A 14,810-nucleotide genomic window follows, 5' to 3' on the forward strand; every position below is an offset into this window, starting at 1 on the left:
GGAATTAATCAGGTTCACTTGCAGTAAGAAGAGGATTAGGAATCTCCCTTTTCACAGGAGAGCTCCCAGATGCTGTTTGCTGCTAGTAAGAGCAACGTCAGAGGGCGCAGACAGCCTGCTGCAGCACTGGAGCTCTGCTGCCAACCCACTGCCATGCTTCTCCAGTACCTGTTGCATAGGAGGTAGCCAAGCTGCCAAGGCAAAATATGGCAACTAAAGAATTTCTTGTCACCTGCTAGAAACGAGAAAAAACTGCAGTCACCTCCTAAAGTCACCTCTAAAGAAATACGTTCAGGTAATGGCATCCAGTTTGTTTCTCTGGATGTGAACTACAAAGCTGCCAAATATCCCCAACCACAGTCCTGTTTAACCTTGCTCCTATCAAGGAGAAGAGGTTGAAAATAAACCCAGACTCAAAACAAAAAGAGTAAACAAAACAAAATTGAACAACAAAACAAACAAAATAGCTCTCCAAAACAAATAGTAAAATTTTCTTTTAAAAGGGAAGTAAAGGAGTAAAAATGTGAAAAAATATCAAGGTACAATCACTTCATTGGACAGAGCAGCAGCATCTCCATACGTGAGGCACTACATACACACAGGGAGCAGAAGTTCTGGGCAGAGTGCAGATGCAGGTATACACTAACCACATCTGTACAGCCACATGAAGGATGTCAATCCCTCAATGTCTGCATGGAAAAGGAAGGAATTTTGACATTGCCAAATGAATACCTGCAGCTTTCATGCACATGAGCCAGACTTGGAGGTAAATAGGCAGTCCTGAAAAATCAAGCTCCCAGATTTTTGCCGTGGTTTTGAATTCGCTGTCTGTGGTACTACACATCAAACGCGATTAGGACACCTCCTAACTGACTGAGGGAACTGAATTCCAGGATAAAATAAGCATCATCTTTTTTTTCATGCTTTGTTCATGTCTGCACTGTGGGCAGCAAGGGAAGACAGACCAGCTGGGAAAAGCAAACTGAAGAGGTTTGCAATTTTCATTTCCCCACTCCCCACAATGCTGGTATTGTCAATAATGTGAGTCAGGGGAGACATAATCTGCATTCCAAGAGGCACTTGGGGACATATTTCTCTATTTCCTGCACCAGAGAGGATTTTTCAAGAAGCATTTAGCACTTCCTCTCAGCCTGTGCAGATCATACACAGAGCAAGGAACATGCTGGGGTCACACTTAGACTACTAGCCTGTGTCACCAACTTTTCCTTTTATCTTAGGAGCCATTCTTTCCTTACCATAAATCAGCACCTACGTGGATAAATCACCACCACTGCTACATGGACAGTACAAGTTACTGCTGGGGTCACTTAGGTGGCAAGTCAGTAAAAGTGCTCCAAACAGCTAAAATTCAATCTGTCCTTCACCTCTATCAGATTAGAATCATAGAATAGAATCATAGAATAACCAGGTTGGAAGAGACCTCCAAGATCATCCAGTCCAACCCATCCCCCAGCCCTACCCAGTCAACTAAATCATGGCACTAAGTGCCTCATCCAGTCTTCTTTTAAGTCAGTAAAAAGCATAAATGAGTCAAGAACATCAGCCCTGTGAAAGATCAAACAGATTTCTACCTTCACCTATCAGGGTTGCAGTTGATTTTCAGAGGTACTATGATATGTGAATATTGATTTTCTCTCCACAGACTTTACATCAACTCTGAAGAGCTTTCTCAGGTTGGGCTTTTATCACAGGTTCCAGGGTCAGTTGAACTTTAGGAGGGGTTTTGCAAATTCTTAAACCTCAAGGGACAATGAAAACCTGAGAGCCTCAGCTGATATTCTGAGAAGTCATTTGATATCTCAGTGAAAAACTGAAAGGTAGCAGCTCCATAAACAAACCCAAACAAGCACAAATTTTAAACAACCCTATGGGGAGCAAAGCTATTGGATTTTACAGCACTTGGTTATACTGTCTTGCCATCACATATTCAAAGTCAATTCATTCTGCAAAGGTCACAGCCAGTGTAGACTAAGGACTCAGCCAAACAAGACACCATGACTTATTCTGCATCAGTTGAGATGCTGCTCCCACCTCTCACACTGAAGATTATCGTAGCAAAAGCACAAAACAACCTGAAGCAGCTGATGACCACAGCCTGTCTGAGATGCTCTTAAGCCAGCTCTAGTAAACTAGCCCTGAGCTCATCAGATTATTTCATTACAGGCCTTTTCTATTGCTCAAGCGGAAACTTTCCAGTGTGCTCCGAGTAGCAGACATGAGGTGATGGGAAAAACATAATGGAGAACTTGAGGAGTGGTTAACCAAGGTTTTGTGTCAGCAGAGCACAGTTTGGGAGTAATGTCATACCAATATTGCTCCCTAGGAAGAGTGAGAAACAGTATGCCAGTATTTCCTCATAGGACGACACCAAACATCCCATAGGATAAAAGTACCTTCTTCACTTAGTCCAGGGGCAAGGGGGTGGAACACCCCGGGTGAACACATCCTGGTATCCTACCTGGCTCAAAACTTCCCTCTCCAGTGCTTCAATCCCATAATATATATATTGCAACCCAAGAATACAGCACAGAACATTGCCCTTTCCATCTTTCCTACAGGTTCATTTTGGAAAGCGATGCATATGAGTAGTAAACAACAGTGGGAGAACATGCTAGGAAATTGGTTTTGACTTGATTATGGTATTGAAATATCAGAGGAGCTTCTAGTTACAGCTGATCACCATATAGTCAAAGCTTTCCCTTAAAGGTGATTTCTCCACATAAATTCCCCAAAACTACATGAGAGTTAAAACTTTCACCCATCTATGTCTTCAAGAAGAGGATGGAGCTGGGCACCACATCTGCACAAAACTACCTTTTCTTATCAGCCTACAGAGATCTGGTGCCTTTTACTGCTATCACTAACTTCAATTGTACCCAGATGTTCACAACCTTTTATAAACAGAACTGAAGACTCAATGGAGAAAGAGCTGCCTCTGTTTTCACACAGTGTTTACTCCAGGGAGCAGCTTTTGGTTTGAGCAGAGCTACCCTGGTTTATGAAACTGTCACATGAAAGCAAGACGAGGTACAAAATCTACAGAAGCTCTGATCTAATCTTTCACCCTTAAAGGCACACATACAGACCCACACCTTTTATGAGCACAAGCAGCATCCCTGAAATCAGTGGTACTGTGCCCCTAGGATAAAGTCATCCCTGCATGTGTAAGACATCTTCCTAAGGTTGAAGCATAAACAAAAAGTAGTTACTCATGGCAGAAAGAAATGTAAAAGATAAATGGTACTGGGCATGCAGCTGAAAGTGGCACACATTAGCCTGGCATGAAAGAAAAACCTCTCTCTGATTCTAGGATCTATATCATTAACAAAGTCATCACACCATCTAATGCATTTACCATCAGAAACAATAGCCCCTCATTAGACAGCTTCCCATTCCTGGGCTGCTGGGGTGCCACACTCAATTGAAAAAGCATATTCAGCTGAACACTGATGATGGAGAAAAAGGCTAGTGCTCCATCCAGCAACCACCTGCAGAGGTCAACACAGGACACTCAATCGTTAGGAACATTAGAAACAGTACAGGTTTGTTACTTCAGGAAATTCATTTCGCAGTAGCAGGTGTTAATGTGTCAAGAGTATGCCTAAATGTCACAGATGATAAGCAACATATTCCCATATCAGCTCATTTTCTCTATCACAGGATGTAAGGGGTTGGAAGGGACCTCTGGAGATCTCTGGGTCCAACCCCGTTGCCATAGCAGGGCCACATAATCTAGCACAAGTCACACAGGAATACATCCAGATGGGTCTTGAAAGTCTCCAGAGAAGACTCCACAAGCTCCTTGGGAAGCCTGTTCCAATGCTCTGTGACCTTTAGAGAAGTTATTCCTAACGTTGAGGTGGAACATCCTATGCAAGAGTTTACATTCATTGCCCCTTGTGCACTATGCCTGGTGACCTCTGAGGAGCCTCAGCTGTAGCAGATTTTGTAGCTGCAGGACATGCTACAAAAAAAGCTGCTGTGTCTGCAGCATGACCAAGTATGTGTCTAGGTATGTCAGTATCCATAGACATGTGCATGCATGCACCAGCCAAGGTGTATTCTGGAAACACCAAGCACTGCTGCACTCACTTCTCATTGTGGACCATATGGTACCAAGAAATTCCACCTCTGGAGGCAGCCTATGTCTGACAGCTCTGCCTGGGGTTAAGCTTTTGTTTTGTTAGCTAGAGCAAGAAACTACATGGTAATCTTAGGTCTGTAAAACACTGATGGTGACAAGGAGGGACAGGTTATACAACAGTTCAGCATTCAACCCGAATCATAGAGAACAGCTCTGTGGGGTCAGCCTTAAAAAACCAAACACTAACATCCTATTTGAGAGGATACAGTCAGTTGTTTCTTACAAAACACATTATTATTTGCATTAGTATTTAAGAAGTGACAAGACTAACTTGCACAGTATCCTTGACTGATAATCAGTGGCCAGTTATTAGGAAATAAAACTTGGAGTCCGCATTCTTGTATGAGGCTTGTTACCACTCATCACTTGATGGCTCTATTATGATCCATATGGGTTCAATCACCATATGTTCAAGGGGAACACAACTGCCCACTGCTATCAAACAGGACTTACTCATTTATTTTGGGAGAGATTTATGAGGGTTTGAGCACAACTAACCAGATGGAAAACAAGAAACTATTCCTTCATCTCCATTCAGCCTCGACAAGGGAAAATATTCACTCATTCCAGAGAGAATGCTCCCACTGCAACTTGTACTATATCCTGATTAATTGTGGCCTCTGCTGGGTAGCCCCTTTCAGGAAACTGCAAATCTGATCCTGGATGAGCTACAAAAAAGTTCTCCATGTGCCTCACAAACGCAGCATTCAACACACTAACAACTGCCCACGGGTAGAAGATAAAGGAAAGCAAATGTAAACTCAAACTCAGAACTCTGCTTCCTGGATTCACCAAAAGATCAAATCCCAAAGGGAATTACAAGTGTACTAATAAACATGAAACGCTCTAAGCTTTTTTCTTTCACTGAACCCTTTATAATGCAGCCAATTACTTTGAAATAACATTCAGCTCCACTCTGATTTATGAAATCACTGCAATCACAGTGTGAAACTTGGTAGGACTTTTAAGAAAACAGAGAGCAATATACTCATGTCCATTTTTCCAACGTGTTGTCATTCTTTTCTCCCTGGAAACAACTCTTTTGGTATTTTAAAGGGTTGTGAAATAGGACAGCACTGGGGACTGCCCACATAACCATCCAGCAGCACATAACTGTCATGGCTCCATATCTGGGGGGTGGTCTCTTCTGCCAGGCAACCAGCAACAGAACAAGGGGACACAGTCTCAAGTTGTCCCAGGGGAAGTATAGGCTGGATGTTAGGAAGAAGTTCTTGCCAGAGAGAGTGATTGGCATTGGAATGGGCTGCCCAGGGAGGTGGTGGAGTCACTGTCCCTGGAAGTGTTCAAGAAGAAGTGCCATGGTCTAGCTGACTCGCGAGGGCTGGGTGCTAGGTTGGCCTGGATGACCTTGGAGGTCTCTTCCAACCTGGTTGATTCTATGATTCTGCATTGCTACATACACCTTTATACACAGAAGGTCTTGACTGAAAGCTCAAGACCACTCTCCTAGCAGTAGAAATGCTAAGCCATAGCATTTATTCCTTTTGCTTCTGAGCAGAGCAGCTCTGCCATTCGGGGTGGCCCATCCAGGCAAAACGGACCCACGAAAACAGATTTGAAAGAAGTGTTTGTTCCATGAAAGATAAAGGAAGATAAAACAAATTCTTCATATGCTATGCACGAAGAGGAAAGGAAAGGCAGATAATATCAGAGCATGTAATTAAGCTCCAAATGAAAGGATATTGTTTTTCCTCATCACAACTGTTTTGTTAAGATGCACTGCAGGGGCACAAAACCGCAGCGGGCATGCCATGAAACGCGGGGCCCCACTGGAAACAAATCCCCCTTGTGTGATCAAAGGGAGATAAGTGCTGAGGCGTGAGCCTGGTCAAATTGATGAAACAGCTTTGCTTCCCACATGAAATGACAGGCTCTCAGCTTTTCTCCACGGGTTTGCAAAAGGCTGTGATCAAGGAAAACCTTCATTAATTCTTTTTTCATAAACCACTACTGCGTTCATGGGATACGCTCAAAAAGGTCTGAGCTTCCTGGTCACAGCTTCGTGTTACTGCTCCTTCCTTCAGACAACACTGACTGTCTGCACTGTTACTGCCCTGTGCCATTAGCTTGTGCTGTTAAAAAGCAAACTAGACAAAGCTGTCATAATACGTTTTTATCTGGATTCCTTCAACTCAGGTTCTGTAATAATTGACAAGTCAAGACAAAACTGTTAAGGTTCATTTTCCAAATCCAAGGATGTTCCCAGTGATCTAGAGGGAATTTTTCCACTGATTTTAAGCATATTCATCCTTGAATCTATGCACAGCACTTGCAAAACAACCAGTTTGGCAGTTGCATAGCTAGTCACCTATGTGAAATAGTATCTTCTTCACCAATACAAAGGATAAGCTTCTAAACTGCAGAGTTCCCAGGATCACAGGATGTTAGAGGTTGGAAGGGACCCTAAAAGACCATTGAGTCCAATCCCCCTGCCAGAGCAGAGACATACAATCTAACTCACATCACAGAGGAACTCATCCAGACAGGCCTTGAATGTCCCCAGAGGAGACTCCACAGCCTCTCTGGGCAGCCTGTTCCAGTGCTCTGTGAACCTTACAGTAAAGAAGATCCTCCTTGTGTTGAAGTGGAACCTCCTGTGCTGCAGCTTCCTGTTCCAATGCTCTGTGACCCTTACAGTAAAGAAGTTCCCCCTTGTGTTGAGGTGGAACCTCCTGTGTGCAGCTTATATCCATCGTTTCTTGTCCTATCCCAGGGAGCAAGTGAGCAGAGCCTGGCCACTGCCTCTGGCACTCAGCCCTCAGGTATTTATAATCATTCATTAGATCCCTTCTCAGTCTTCTCTTCTCCAGACTAAAAGCCCCAGGTCACAGAGTTGTAAGATCATGGGCTGGGGACAGTGGACACAGAACGGCAGTGCCCATTCTCCATTGTATTTTCAAGTCAGACCTGGGTTAGGTACTTGGGAGATTGCATCCTGAAACACCACATCAAATGATTGATTCGCCTCTCAGATACAGAGCCATGCATGAGACAGAGAGTATCACAGAATCAAAAAGAGGGTCAGCAGACAATGTGTTAATCATAGAACCAACCAAGTTGGAAGAGACCTCCAACCTCATCCAGTCCAACCTAGCACCCAGCCCCATCCAGTCAACCAGACCATGGCACTAAGTGCCTCAGCCAGGCTTTGCTTGAACACCTCCAGGGACAGCAACTCCACCACCTCCCTGGGCAGCCCATTCCAATGCCAATCACTCTCTCTGGGAAAAACTTTCTCCTAACATCCAGCCTATACTTCCCCTGGGGCAACTTGAGACTGTGTCCCCTTGTTCTGTTGCTGATTGCCTTCTTCCAGTCAGTCACAGAAGAAATTTATTGGGAGAAAAAATTAAATGCACCTTCTGTGGAGCTGACCAGAAGCTACTGGGAAAATGCTTTCTCCTCACAAAATGTCATTTTGTTAAAAGGGAAACATTTCAAGCTCAAGGCAATATTTGACAGGCTGAGGTTTTGTTAAGGTTTGGGGTTTTTTGGTTTGGTTTTTTTTTTAATGGCTAATTCCCAAGAGCCCAACTGGAACATCTCAAGTCACAAACTTGACCTTTCAACTGGAAAAGGACATTTCTCAAGAAATCCCATTTCATAAGAGGACTTTTCAAAACATGGATTCCAACTCAGAAAGCTCCACCATTTGCAAAACCTTGCCAATTTCTACACCTGTCAGCCTCTTGGCCTCCTGTGACTTTTGCTTCCAGTCTCACGTTTCCAATAGAAACATTTTGCAGCAGTCTATAGAGGAACTCCAGCTAGCCTGTAGGGTGAGAATATAAACTGGAGCCTAATGAATGGTGGCCGTTAAAGATGCGCTAAACCAACACATCAAAGCGAGCTGCTTACTCCCAACAGCAAGACATAACTCAGAAGCACTCCAATGGGTGAGTAATTCTGTTGCTAATAACAGATGAAGGGTAACCTCGTGTCACATAAATATATGGAAGACAGACTTCCTCCTGGACCCTTCTCAGGAGTAGCACTATTTATTCCAGCACTTTCTGCTGCCGTAATATTTATTGCAGCAGCATTTATTACAGCGTGCTCTGTCCAAGGGGGCTCATAGTCCTGTGCTTGCAATCCAATTGACATACCATGTGCACAGCTTGTGCTGGAATACAGCAGCTATATGACATACTGCAACACTGTCTTTCTTCTTGCCTGCTCTGTTTTCAGTAAAGCTGCTCGACTCACTGTGACACGCAGGCTGTCAGTGTATTTACACAGCCACACAGCATTTCCTTCCTCGCTGCCTCTCTCAGGGAAGCCACCACCCATTCTGCACTGGTCTTTTTAGCTGCTTTGTTTATTGCAGCTGGAAGAAAGTCTGTTTTTTCAAGCACCCTCGCTGTTACTCAGATGTCTCCTCCATGGTTTTCACTAAGTTCCCATTACAGCTTGAACAGTGCTGTTACCGTTGCCTTCGCAGGGTGCCAATCTGATAGACAGGCAGCAGCTTGGGACCTGAAACTGCCTTGATATGTCAGACAAGATGTGTGCTCTTGCAAATCTGGCTCCCTCAGCACTTTCAGGCCCTTCTTAAAAGACCAGATTTCCCCACCACCACCTTCCCCACCCCCACTATAAAGTACCAGAGGAATGGATTAGTAGATTTTAAATGCCAGGGAGGTCTAATCTCCTACAGAACACCTGCTTCAGAGTTTCCCCCAGCACATCTTGAGGAAACAGATGCTCTTCAGCATCTAAACAAGTAGAAGTGCAATAAAACTGTGCTGCAGAAACCTGATGGAAAAGACATTTGCTGTGCCAAGAAAACAGAGTAAGGCACTGAAGCCAAGCATGATATGTAATAAATATATTCTCAATATTAAACAGCATTTGAAACTAAGAGCTAAGAGAATGCTCTTTAATTGCATTTTGCTTTTCAGTACTGGATTGCTGGGAAGGAAAACTGGTTTCTTATTGCTGTCCCAAAGCTATGGCTGTAAAAATAAAGTTTATTGCAAAATATTCTATTCCTGTTTCTCTTATGGTTTCAGGTTGGGCCATTAAAGTTGTCCATATGCAATACATAAATACTTTCTTTACACTAAGATACTTTCAGGTCTTTCCCTTTAGATATCTCCTCCATACACACACCAGCACAGAAGATTATTGCATGGATAGGGCCAGATTTTGCCATCTCCTGTGACAGCTGCAAGATTTAACACTAGAGACTCTTTGGAGAGGAGGTGATGAGTAATCTCAATGCTCTGCACTGCTACAGCCTCATGTATTTATTCTTTAAGAAAAATGAATTTGACACAGCCATGACTGGAAGGATGAAACACCTCCCTTCTGCTCCTCTGGTTTCTTCTAACGCTGCTTTCACCAAGCCCCCAGCACACTCTGTGATTCTTTTTCCTTCACTCTTAAGTTGCACTCATGCTCCTACCACTACCTCCAATAAAAGCCAATAAAAAGACCATTTGTATTAATACCAGCACAGATGACTGTAGCTGTATCTATACACTATATCATAATGTCTGCTATAGAAACCTAAATCCCCACAGTTTGCTTTGCCAGGCTTTGATATTACTGTTCTCTCTAGTGACACTGCATGGTTTTGATAGCAGAAGTGGCATTAGCAAGACAGAGGAGGTTCAGGCTGGATGTGAGGAGGAAGTTCTTCAGCATGAGAGTGGTGAGAGCCTGGAATGGGTTGCTCAGGGAGGTGGTTGAGGCCCCATCCCTGGAGATGCTTAAGGCCAGGCTGGATGAGGTTCAGGCCAGCCTGACCTAGGGTAGGGTGTCCCTGGCCATGGCAGGGGGGTTTGGAACTAGATGATCCTTGTGGTCTCTTCCAACTCTGACTGATCCTCTGATTCTTCAAGGAGTTACACTCATCACCTCACTAGGAAGGTGTTCCCATGTTGGCAGAGCTGTTTTCTGTTTGGGCTTTTTATTTTCCTCTCATAACAGGGAGGATTTACCTTGAGACAAGTCAGTAAAGTGAAGACAAGTTAATTGGAAGGGATTCCTGAAGGTCATACAATTTATCTTCATCCTCCTCGACACAGGATTATTGGCAGCAACAGATGAGGTCAGCAGGGACCTTATCTAGCCAAGTCCTGAAAGCCAGGATGGCAGAGCACATGGTCTCTGCACACCTCATTCCTGCGTAGCATGAATCTCCTATACAACCAGGTTTTCCCAGATCTCTGGTCTAAATCTAGCAAGCCACAGTCCATGGCTCTTGTACCTCAAACCAAATCGTATCTGCTCAGAATGGCAGTGAACTTCCTGACCTTTCATGTGAAGATTTGCAGAGTTAAAAGATAAATGGTCATATCTTAAGTAGTTACCCAGCCCCATTGTTAACATCCCAGGTTCTCTATGTATCAAAATGCAGTGCTCCAAATCTAAGGGCACATAATCTTCAGAAGAGAAAGAGAATGCCCCCAAAAATCAGAACTAAAGCAGACCTGGTCAGCTTTTTCCAGCACGATCTGGTTTTCCTGTTAGTCATTTGGTATGCAGGTTTGGCATCTTCAAACCTGGGTAACTGTAGTGATTGAAACACATCCCAGGTGAACTTTAAACTGCAGCAGTGTGTGCAGTTCCTGAGCTCACATGAGTGATCTGAGCAAGCAAGTCTCTTGATGACAATGTAATCTGAGCTAACTTGCTATGCACATATATGCCCTAACCAGCACACTTCTGAAAGCACTTTATACAGTGAGATGGACAAAACTATACCTTACAATATACAGCTCCCTGCACAGCTTTTGGCTCTATGGTGTTACAAATTCATGAGCAGCTAGATCAAGTGGGTCCATCTAGCAGAGAACTCTGTGCTCAACCATACCTGAAAGCAACAGGCCTAGGAAAACACAAGGCCAGCACAGTGTTATTCTGTTGATATATTTCTGCAGCTTCCAGCACTCCTATTTGCCACTTCTTTACCGTGGAAACTCTCAGCATTAACAGCATCCCCAACAATAAAACCTGCAGTTCAATCTTGAAATCACAGCTATTCATTTGTTCTCTTCGTTGCTCTGTCAAGTTTAGAATGATTGGCAAACTTTATCTTGCTATTCATTTATGAATATGCTGAAAATCACTATTCAGCACAGGTGTTTGTGGAGTTTTCTCCATTAGAAAGACAAGCAATCACACCTATTCATTTGTTCTCTTCGTTGCTCTGTAGAGTTTAGAATGATTGGCAAACTTTATCTTGCTATTCATTTATGACTCTGCTGAATATCACTATTCAGCACAGGTGTTTGTGGAGTTTTCTCCATTGGAAAGACAAGCAATTTATTCCTTCTCTCTATTGACTACCTTTTAATGAAGTAATGATGTCCAAACAGCATTTCTCTCAGATCTGGTCAACTTGATTTCATTGTGAATTTTGGTGAGAAATCTTAATAAGAATGCCAGGTAGATGATCTAAACTGGATCATCCTGTCCACATGTCCAGTGACATCATACAAAGCTGAACACAGGAGATTTCACCTCAACATGAAGAGAGACTTCTTTACAGTGAGGGTGGCAGAGCACTGGAACAGGCTGCCCAGAGAGACTGTGGGGTCTCCCTCTCTGCAGGCGTTTAAAACCTGCCTGTATGCGCTCCTGTGTGAACTAGCCTAGGGGATCCCTTGCTTTGGCAAGGGAGTTGGACTCAATGATCTCTGGAGGTCCCTCTTCCAAACTCTAATATTCTGTGACGTTTTCCAAGAGCTGCAGCAGGTCTGAGAGGCTGCACTTAACTGCTGCCTTCCCATAAGCATCCTGTATATTTCGATCCAGCGTCCGTACGTGTCACTAACTGCCTTGTGTTCCGGTAGATGATTATTTAGACAAAGGCATTGCCATAACATTGCTAACAACTAAGTGGCTTGTTTAGTGTGGATAGCAATGAATGAGTCACCTTTATTTTCTCCTTCTAAAAACAGAAATTAATCGTTTAAAAGAGGCACTGTGCACAGACTTAGTCTAAACCAGAATTACCTGGAACAACGCCGATAGGATCCTTTAGCATGAAATATGTGAGGCTAGAAAAACTACCATGTTCTTCCAGACAGACACTTCTCCAAAATCTGAACCCACAGTGTGTTTTTCACAGAGTCACAGAATTCCAGGGGCTTGAAGGGACCTCCAAAGCTCATCTAGTCCAGCCCCTCTGCCAGAGCAGGATCTTCTATACCAGATCACACAGGAACGTGTCCAGGCAGGTTTTGAATGTCTCCTGAGAGGGAGACTCTATAACTCCTCTGGGCAGCCTGTTCCAGTGTTCTGTCACCCTCACAGAGCTAAAATTCCCCCTCGTGTTTAAATGAAACTTCTATGCCTCAGCTTCCACCCATTGCCCCTTGTCCTGTCATTGGGCATCACCAAGCAGAGCCTGGCTCCATCCTCTTGACACTATTTATAAACATTAAAGAGATCCCCAAGGTGAGAAATCTGGTTCAGTTTTGTCTCCAAGTGCAGTTACAAGATGCTGTACACCCCCATAAAAAGTGTATATAGTTCCTGATTGTTACTTCTGCCTTCTTTCAATTTTTTATCTTCCCCCTCAAGCAGGAAAGTCTCTTTCCCTGTTTCCTGCCTTTAAAGCAAAGCATCTCAGAGAACCCATCTGCATCAAACAGAAAAACCTCTGGTAGACAATTAACTAACTCTCATCAGCACTTCCATTTCTAAAATTATGCTAAAAACACTGGAAAAAAAGAGGAAACAGAAGTGATCTGTAAAGTTCACCTTTAGCCTGATTTATCCCAAAATCTAATAACCACATCCTGGCAAAACAATAGGTATCTCCCTAGGATCACTACCCCCAAGGGACAGAGCATAAACTTCACTTTTAGTCTGCCTGATGAGGTTTAATTATCTCAGAAAAAAGTGAAATCAGGCATCTGTCTCCAAGTTGCTAATAGGAAGAATCTGACAAAGGAGAGCAGTATCTCAGGATACTTATAAAAACTGCTAGTTCAGAAACAGAGAAAGATCATTTGAAGATGACAATTTGCAATGTTCTGAGGGGTTTCTTCAACCTTCCTCATCAATTTTTTTTTCTCTGAACGAGACAGCTTTTCTCCAGGGGGTTTTACTCCAATCATGTCAGAAACAGTATTTTATTGTCTTCGAAAAATGATGGAGTCCATGCTGACACTTGATGTGGGCACAGATCTTTACTTTTCCTGCCCCTCCCTGCTATGTCATCATTTTTCTCCAGTTCTGTGTGTTGCAGTTGGGCAAGTGAAGATATCCAGCCCTGTGCACAGAGCTGGAGGCATCACAGGACTTCCAACTCTGCATACATCTTACACTAAAGACGGTATCAATACATCTTGCACTAAAGATGATATCACAATCATCATCCTTCTAGTCTGGACACAAACTGACAGTGTTTGCATTTTGATTTTTCAGTGCTGCCTTGCATAAAGTAAAGAACATGCTGGTGTGTAAGAAAGGAAACAAAAAGTTCCCCTACTCACCTGGACAGCAGCAATTTACCCTGAAGTTTCAAATCAGCAGCACAGTCATCAGATTGACAGTTCCTTTCAAAAACAGTCTGTGAAAAAAGAACAGAGAAAAGAAGTGTTACAGCACAAGAAGGGCGAGCTTAAAATGCAAAGGAAGACGTTTGGATGAGTGAAGAAAACACCAAAACCTGTGATATAGGAACATGCAACTGTGAGAGTTGAGTCTTTATCAGAACTGCTTTTATTCAGTCCTAACTGAACAAGAAGTTTCACCAAAAATCAGAGTCTCTCAGAGGTTTTCTTCAATCCCTTCACACTTCTCATCTGACAAGAATTACTGCTCAGGCTATTTCTGGCACTGATTTCTCTTCTCAATGCATGCCCATGTAAATCAAACAGGAAAACTATTTATGAAACTATTTTCAGTACTAAGAATTCCAAGTAAGGAAATAATGCACCAAACATTCTCACCAGTCTATATGAAAGACTAAGAAATAGACTCAAATAATGGAACCACTGTTCATTTCCTGAACTACAGTGAAGTCTATCATTTAGAAAACTTAAGACTGATAAAGCTAGGAACTGTGAAAGGACAACATATCACCAGACACAAGCATGCTACTGAAGCACCAAAAATAAGGCAAAATACATAAGAAGTCTGTGGTCCTATGCAAATCTCCACAGTAGCTTGTCCTGGCTGAATGATGGAGACACCGATGACAAGTTGTGCTAGGGGAGGTATAGGCTGGATGTTAGGAAGAAGTTCTTCACAGAGAGAGTGATTGGCATTGGAATGGGCTGCCCAGGGAGGTGGTGGAGTTGCTGTGCCTGGAGGTGTTCAGGAAAAGCCTGACTGAGGCACTTAGTGCCATGGTCTAGTTGACTGGCTAGGGCTGGGTGCTAGGTTGGAGTGGATGACCTTGGAGGTCTCTTTCAACCTGGCTGATTCTATGATTGTGTAAGAGAACATGTTCCTGTCATACAATACCTTTCTGAACATGAACAGACTTTTCAGGCTGAAAGATTCATTCTTTCAGAGTGTTAATGCTCTTCAGCTTACCAAAGGACAATACCCAAACTGAGAGTTACCAACCCTGTTGAGCTAGCAAACCTGATCATCCATTGATATTGTCCTTTAATGTCTGGATGAGTAACTGCACATCCTACACTAGAATATGGTTCTG

The 14,810-nt window shown here is 43.3% G+C and overlaps 1 protein-coding gene across 1 annotated transcript in view; it reads right to left on the reverse strand.

Moving 5' to 3' along the window:
* The window catches only part of ITGA9 (integrin subunit alpha 9), a 244,780-nt gene that overhangs the window by 91,982 nt on the left and 137,988 nt on the right, over positions 1–14,810 (reverse strand). The window contains exon 17 of the mRNA XM_064169690.1: positions 13,639–13,715. Within this exon, the coding sequence (XP_064025760.1) occupies positions 13,639–13,715 (77 nt within the window). The remainder of the gene's footprint in view (positions 1–13,638; positions 13,716–14,810) is intronic.

Source organism: Pogoniulus pusillus, chromosome 32 (genome assembly GCF_015220805.1).
Source record: "Pogoniulus pusillus isolate bPogPus1 chromosome 32, bPogPus1.pri, whole genome shotgun sequence".
Lineage (NCBI taxonomy): Eukaryota > Metazoa > Chordata > Aves > Piciformes > Lybiidae > Pogoniulus > Pogoniulus pusillus.